Genomic DNA, 7,974 nt, shown 5'->3' with positions numbered 1-7,974 from the left:
CTTGATCATTGTGTAGTGTCCTTCTTTGTCTCTTGTAATAGTCTTTATCTTAAAGTCTATTTTGTCTAATATGAAAGTTGCTAGTCCAGCTTTCTTTTGATTTCCATTTGCATGGAATATCTTTTTCCATCCCCGCACTTTTAGTCTGTATGTGTCCCTAGATCTGAAGTGGGTCTCTTGTAGACAGCATATATACAGGTCTTGTTTTTGTATCCATTCAGCCAGTCTATGTCTTTTGGTTGGAGCCTTTAATCCATTTACATTTAAGATAACTATCAACATGTATGTTCCTATTACCATTTTCTTAACTGTTTTGGGTTGTTATTGTAGGTCTTTTCCTTCTCTTGTATTTCCTGCCTAAAGAAGTTCCTTTAGCATTTGTTGTGAAGCTGGTTTGGTGGTGCTGAATTCTCTTAGCTTTTGCTTGTCTGTAAAGGTTTTAATTTCTCCATTGAATCTGAATCTGATCCTTGCTGGGTAGAGTAATCTTGGTTGTAGGTTTTTCCCTTTCATCACCTTAAATATGTCCTGCCACTCCCGTCTGGCTTACAGAGTTTCTGCTGAAAGATCAGCTGTTAACCTTATGGGGATTCCCTTGTATGTTATTTGATGTTTTTCCCTTACTGCTTTTAATATTTTTTCTTTGTATTTAATTTTTGATAGTTTGATGTTTCTCCTTGGATTTATCCTGTATAGGACTCTCTGAGCTTCCTGGACTTGATTGACTATTTCCTTTCCCATATTATTGAAGTTTTCAACTATAATCTCTTCAAATATTTTCTCAGTCCCTTTCTTTCTCTCTTCTTCTTCTGGGACCCCTATAACTTGAACGTTGGTGAGTTTAATGTTGTCCTGGAGGTCTCTGAGACTTTCCTCAATTCTTTTCATTCTTTTTTCTTTATTCTGCTGTATGGTAGTTATATCCACTATTTTATCTTCCAGGTCACTTATCTATTCTTCTGCCTCAGTTATTCTGCTCTTGATTCCTTCTAGAGCATTTTTAAGTTCATTTAGTGTGTTGTTCATCATTGGTTGTTTGCTCTTTAGTTCTTCTAGGTCCTTGTTAAACGTTTCTTGTATTTTCTATATTCTATTTCCAAGATTTTGGATCATCTTTACTATCATTACTCTGAATCCTTTTTCAGGTAGACTGCCTATTTCCTCTTCATTTGTTTGGTCTGGTGGGTTTTTACCTTGCTCCTTCATTTGCTGTGTATTTCTCTGTCTTCTCATTTTGCTTAACTTACTGTCTTTGGGATCTCCTTTTCGCAGGCTGCAGGTTTGTAGTTCCCGTTGTTTTTCGTGTCTGCCCTCAGTGGCTAAGTTTGGTTCAGTGGGTTGTGTAGGCTTCATGGGGAGGGGACTGGTACCTGTGTTCTAGTGGATGAGGCTGGATCTTGTCTTTTTGGTGGGCAGGACCATGTCCGGTGGTGTGTTTTGGGGTGTCTGTGACCTTATTATGATTTTAGGCAACCTCTCTGCTAATGGGTGAGGTTATGTTCCTGCCTTGCTAATTGTTTGGCATAGAGGGTCCAGCACTGTAGCTTCCTGGTGGTTGAATGGAGCTGGGTCTTAGCATTGACATGGAGATCTCTGGGAGAACTTCTGCTCTTTAACATTACATGGAGCCAGGAGGTCTCTGGTGGACCAATGTCCTGAACTCGGCTATCTCACCCCAGAGGCACAGGCCTGACACCAGCTGGAGGACCAAGACCCTGTCAGCCACATGGCTCAGAAGAAAAGGGAGAAATAAAATAAAATAAAGTTATTAAAATAAAAAAAATTAAAAATAAAAAAATTGAAAAAGTAATTAAAAAAAAAGGACAGACAGAACCCTGGGATAAATGGTAAAAGCAAAGCTATACAGACAAAATCACAGAAAGAAGCATACACATACACACTCACAAAAAGAGAAAAAGGAAATATATATATACCTATATTTAAAAAAAAAAAGAAGAGAGCAACCAAATCAATAAACAAATCTACCAATGTTAATAAACTCTAAATACTAAACTAAGATAAACATAAAACCAGGAACAAATTAGATGCAGAAAGCCAACCCCAAGTCTACAGTTGCTCCCAAAGTCCACCTCCTCAATTTGGGATGATTCGTTGTTTCTTCAGGTATTCCACAGATGCAGGGTACGTCAAGTTGATTGTGGAGATTTAATCCGCTGCTTCTGAGGCTGCTGGGAGACATTTCCCTTTCTCTTCTTTGTTCGCACAGCTCCGGGGCTCAGCCTCAGATTTGGCCCCGCCTGTGCATGTAGGTCGCCTGAGGGCGTCTGTTCCTCACTCAGACAAGACGGGGTTAAAGGAGCCGCTGATTCGGGGGCTCCGGCTCACTCAGGCCCCGGGGAGGGAGGAGCACGGAGTGCAGGGCGAGCCTGCGGCGGCAGAGGCCAGCGTGACGTTGCACCAGCCTGAGGCGCGTCGTGCATTCTCCCCGGGGAAGTTGTCCCTGGATCCCTGGACCCTGGCAGTGGCGGGCTGCACAGGCTCCCGGGAGGGGAGGTGTGGATAGTGACCTGTGCTCACACACAGGTTTCTTGGTGGCGGCAGCAGCAGCCTTAGCGTCTCTTGCCCATGTCTGGGGTCCGCGCTGATAGCCACAGCTTGCTCCCGTCTCTGGAGCTCCTCTAAGCGGCACTCTGAATCCCCTCTCCTCGTGCACCAGGACGCAAAGAGGCAAGAAAAAGTCTCTTGCCTCTTTGGCAGGTCCAGACTTTTCCCCGGACTCCCTCCCGGCTAGCCGTGGCGCACTAGCCCCCTTCAGGCTGTGTTCACGCCGCCAACCCCAGTCCTCTCCCTGCGCTCCGACTGAAGCCCGGGCCTCAGCTCCCAGCCCCCACCCGCCCCGGCGGGTGAGCAGACAAGCCTCTCGGGCTGGTGAGTGCTGGTCGGCACCAATCCTCTGTGCGGGAATCTCTCTGCTTTGCCCCCCGCACCCCTGTTGCTGCGCTGTCCTTCAAGGCTCCGAAGCGTCCCCCCTCCGCCACCTGCAGTCTCCGCCCGCAAAGGGGCTTCCTAGTGTGTGGAAACCTTTCCTCCTTCACGGCTCCCTCCCACTGGTGCAGGTCCCGTCCCTATTCTTTGTCTCTGTTTTTTTCTTTTGCCCTACCCAAGTACGTGGGGAGTTTCTTGCCTTTTGGGAGGTCTGAGGTCTCCTGCCAGCGTTCAGTAGGTGTTCTGTAGGAGTTGTTCCACATGTAGATGTATTTCTGATGTATTTGTGGGGAGGAAGGTGATCTCCGCGTCTTACTCCTCTGCCATCTTTAAGGTCTCCCTCAATTATGTGACTTTTTAGAGGTGCTAGTTAAGGCTATTGTGGCAATCATAGAGCAATATACAAATGTATCAAATCAAAATGCTGTGGACACAATGTTATTTGCCAAATACATTACAATTAACAAAAAGCTTACTCCCTTCTATGCATACTTTATAACTAATGATGCCCCTTCCCAGTATTTGTGAACCAAGCCGTGTTATTGATAGGATGTCAATATTAAAGATTACCATTTGCATTAATGTGTCAGGCACTATGATGGATTATTTACTTAAACCTTTGCAATAATCCTTCAAGGTAGAAATTATTATCTACATTTTACAGGAAAATTCAGGATTTATAAAGGGTAAGTCACTTTCCCAAAGTCATGAGACAGAACTGAGTAAGAGAAACTGCATTCTTTACGACATTAGAAGTTTCCCATGTAAATAAGTATACCTTAACGTCAAGTAATAATTAGCCTTAAGATATAACCCTAAAATGTACATAGGCAAATATGCAAAATGGATTACCCAAAAGTGGTTAAAATTTAGAGCTGGAGTCAGATAGAAACAAGTCCAAATCCTGGTACCATCTCTTAGTAACAGTGTTGCTTTGGCAAAGTTATTTCATTTCTGAAGCTTCAGTATCTCATTTGTAAAATGATAATATTGGAACCTACTTCACTATCTTATAGGGTTGTGGAGAGAATTAAGTGAGAAATATGTATAAAATGCTCAGTCAGTATAGGACTTGCAACCTATGCATACAATAAATGTTAGAAATTATAATTTTTATCGTTATAGTCACTAAAATACAGAGATATTGGGAGTGGTGAAATGTATTAAAATGTGTTTATTATCAAAATAACTAACGTTAAGATCTTTCATTTCTTATAAACTGACATATGAGATACTCAGAAAAAATAGTAACATTATCTTTATTTTCTTCTCCACCTTGGTGTTAATGCATCCAATTCTCTTTCTTTTGTTAATTATCAGTTGTTAAGAAATGTTCTCCTTTCTTCTTTTTCTAGAGCTCCAAGAAAAATATTCTGATTACTTTGTCACAGGGACCTATTCTCATATTAGCAATTTAACTCTTCCTGGATAGGTAAGGGTTTTTTGTTATAATTCGCTTTTATTTTAAAAATGCTTCAGTTAACTTTTACTGCTTTTCTCATTATTTGCTATGAGAATATCCCTAAAAGTAGGTGGAGTGCTACAAACGCTTTTAAAACTCTTGAATATATTGCCATAATGCTTTCCAGAAAGAGTGAGGGTGAAATTCCCGAGGCATTATATGAGAATGACCCCTTCCCTGCACCACTGCCAATAATATCTTAGAAATAAAAATTCTTTTTAATTTGATAGGTGAAAACATAGCACTTTGTTATTTTAACTTGTATTTTTTTCAATATTAGTAAGATTGATTTTTTTCATAGTTTTGTTTTGTTTTGTTGTCTTTGAACTTATTTGTGAATTATCCAATTAAGCTCTTTTGTACTTTTCTACTTGGATTTAGTGATTTTTATGTTGAGATTTATCACAGCACTTTACACATTGCTCATATTTTCTTTAACAGGTGGTAGGTGTTTTCAAAGTAGGCAAATGTGTAATATGGTGGTAGTAGTACAAAAAGTTTGAATGAACAAAAATTAGAAGTATCTGTGCCAATGCACATAAATTCAACAAACATTTATGTGTGTCTACCACGAGGAAGGTGCTATAATGCCCCATTCAGTATAAAACACATTCTCTGCTCTCAAGAGGCATCTAATCCAGTTGAAGATTCAAAACAGAATAGAATAAAGAGCTATAAGAGATGTGATTTGAAAAATAATTAATGATCAAGTAAGCAAGGCCTACTTCAGGGTAGGGAATGATCATTGTGATTTGTGTGTCAGGTAGGTTGTACTAACAGGTAAGGTGGGACTTGGGTAGTTTTTTTTTCTTTCTTTTTTTAAATTAAACATTCTTGACCAAAACTTTAATTTACAACTTAATATACAATATGATGTCTGTAACTTCTTGAAATTCTCACCTGGCTCTTGGAAAGAGTTGAGTCTACATTTTCAGTCTTCATCATCAGGAAGGATACCTAATTCTTCATCCGTCCACTGGGAAGGATCTGGATATGGAAAGTGGCCCAGCACGGCATCTGAGTCATGCCCAAAGCGCCAGAGAATCCAGAACCACATGGTTGCACTGAAGAACTCTGCCTTGATCACCTGGGATCTGGTCAGCTGGGGAAACTGCCTGTACTGGGGCTCGATATGCACACCTCCACCAGCATGACGGACTCCAGCGCCTCCAGCCGCCCGCGCGCGGCGGCCCCTGAAGAAGTGGCCTCCAACGCGCGCTAAAGGCGCTAGATGCGTCAAAGCCGACATGCCAGCCCACGTTCGGTCAGCAATCCCCAGGCCGCACCGCTGCTTCACGTCACTTCCTATGGCGCCCCTCCCAGTGACGTCAGTCGGACTTGGGTAGTTTTGATGAAAGGAAGAAATGGGAACAAAGCAAATAAGCAGGTATATCATTTTGAGGATGTCATGAGATAAAAGTAGAGATCAGGATTCCTATGCTTTTCTAGGAAACTATGAATAGAAACCTCTGTCATGGAGGAAAAGACCTTTAAGATCTATCTAAAGAGTTTAAGTTTTAATAAGCTTTCATCATTGTTGCAAATATGAGGCCTGGTTTTAGCACTAACTTGGTATCAGCTATCATAAAGGTTTATCTGAAAAGTTTCAAAAATAAGACCTACTTTATTATTTCACTGCTCTTTAGACCTATTCTCAGATGAAAGATTCCCTCTCAATTCAATGGGACATTTGGGGTCCAAATGTAAAGCTGACTTCTATTACAGTATCCAGTAGTAATCATACCAGTTTATTTGCAGTGGCAAAGATAAGAAACCCTGATGCAGAATGGCTTGAATAAGTAGGGGAATATTTTTCTCACATGACAAGAAATCTGAAGATGAGGGAAGCTTTTGGCAGTGGTTTAGAGGCCCAGCTGTTCCAGGACCAGTACGTCTCTGATTCTCCAGCTCATGACCTCATTGTCACAAGTTTGCTGCTACAGCTCCCAGAATCATATTCACTTCCATGACAGGGTGATTCTGGCCAGGTCTTTTCTTAGTATAAGGAAAGCAAAAACTTTTCAGGAAACCCACAACAGTATTATACTGGTTTCTAATTAGCCAGAACTAAATCACACAACCTTTCCTAAATACAAGAGAAGCTAAGAAAGCATACAGTGTAGGGAAAAGGGAGTTGAGAACTGATGTTGAAATAGCCAGCCTCAGGCTCTGCCATAGTAACACTACATGAAGGAAAGACCAAGAAATTATTTCAAGACATGGAAGCTTCATGGTTAGCACTGCAGTATCACGGAAGAGAAGAATATGGGTAAGAATGCTCAGTTAACTCATATTAACAGCTTTCCAATTTGGGTTGAATAAAAAACAAGTGTAGAGATTCAGATCATTCTTGTGTAATAGAGCTAAGTAGAATGAGAGTGCTGAATGACCAAATACTTAAAGTCTAAGGTAGCAAAGACCAAAGAAGTTCTTGAAACGTTTTTATTCTTTGTATTTTTAAGTGAGTTCAGTGTTGGCAGAAACCCATCACTGATATCCTACATTATTGATGGGGATATCTGCAAAGAGGCAGATGTTTTGCCAAGAAAGGGAATATGAATCATTGTATCTAAGAAGATGAGAATTTTAGGAAACAGTCTACATAGCTCATGAGTGAAACTAGCAATTAATCTTGACATGTTTTGTAAAAGGTTTGGTTGCTTAACATTTCTCCCAAGGAATTTTTTTTTAAGTTTGCTGTAGGCAGGAAAGTAAAAAGACTGACATGCAGGAAACTGAAGGTTTCTTTCCTCCAAAGGCCAACTGTACCAGTTGTATATTGAAATATGAGGTGCATCACGATAGGAGATTAGACAAAGGCGTTCACCAATGTGCCCTTAGTCCCAACTTGCTGAAGGAAGTGATGAAGTGGCGCCGTTGGAGACAAGGAGCCATGACCAATTTATTGCTCCCTTCTAGATGTTGCATATGTATGCAAAGTTTTATTTATAAAGATAATTTATGTGGCAGTTGGGTTATGTGGTAATCACCAAGACACAGTGTCTAAAACTTCACAATGTCACACTAGCATGTAGACAGAAATTCTCTTGTATGGATTTACATATGAAAGTATCCCGAGAGATGTGCTGCAGTCAGAATGCATCTGTTGACTCTCCACAGGCTTCTTTGGGAAGAGAAAATGAAAACCTGCTATTTCTAAAATTCATTGATTGTTGCCATCCCTGTTTGGGTGGGTCTGCATTTTGCTAAAAATAAATGATGGAAATCTTTTGTCAATAACTCAATATAGCTCTCTTATGTTCCTTTAATTTTAAGCTTTAATTGACCTTAAAATGTTGATATTATTATTTAATATCTGTTCTATTCAAGTTTAACAGAAGTTCAAATAGAATATGCTCAGTGTTGATCAGGAACTTGGGCTAATAGTCAGAGTCACAATGTCTATGTTTGATCTCAGAGCCAATATATTTATTGGCAACTTTTCTATGAAAACTGAAATGGAAATTTACATTTTGAAGAGAATTAGGGAACAACTTCAGCTTTTTGAAGCCCAGAAGTCTGTTCTCTCTGTTTTATATCTAGTTTTTATATTCTTAAAATGAATA

The 7,974-nt window shown here is 40.3% G+C and overlaps 1 protein-coding gene across 1 annotated transcript; it reads right to left on the bottom strand.

Moving 5' to 3' along the window:
• Positions 1–5,237: 5,237 nt before the first annotated feature.
• Positions 5,238–5,695, bottom strand: LOC132518049 (NADH dehydrogenase [ubiquinone] 1 beta subcomplex subunit 2, mitochondrial-like). The gene has a single exon (XM_060146061.1). It carries the CDS (start codon positions 5,655–5,657, stop codon positions 5,340–5,342), a length of 318 nt encoding a protein of 105 aa, XP_060002044.1. The 5' UTR covers positions 5,658–5,695; the 3' UTR covers positions 5,238–5,339.
• Positions 5,696–7,974: the final 2,279 nt, after the last annotated feature.

This window comes from Lagenorhynchus albirostris, chromosome 3, assembly GCF_949774975.1.
Source record: "Lagenorhynchus albirostris chromosome 3, mLagAlb1.1, whole genome shotgun sequence".
In the NCBI taxonomy this organism is placed as follows: domain Eukaryota; kingdom Metazoa; phylum Chordata; class Mammalia; order Artiodactyla; family Delphinidae; genus Lagenorhynchus; species Lagenorhynchus albirostris.
Note: the sequence above shows the minus strand (reverse complement) of the source record. Positions and strands in the feature narration are given on the sequence as shown.

Excerpts from the sequence above, each read along its gene's own strand:
- LOC132518049 (XM_060146061.1), bottom strand. The coding sequence starts at position 5,657 with ATGTCGGCTTTGACGCATCTAGCGCCTTTAGCGCGCGTTGGAGGCCAC.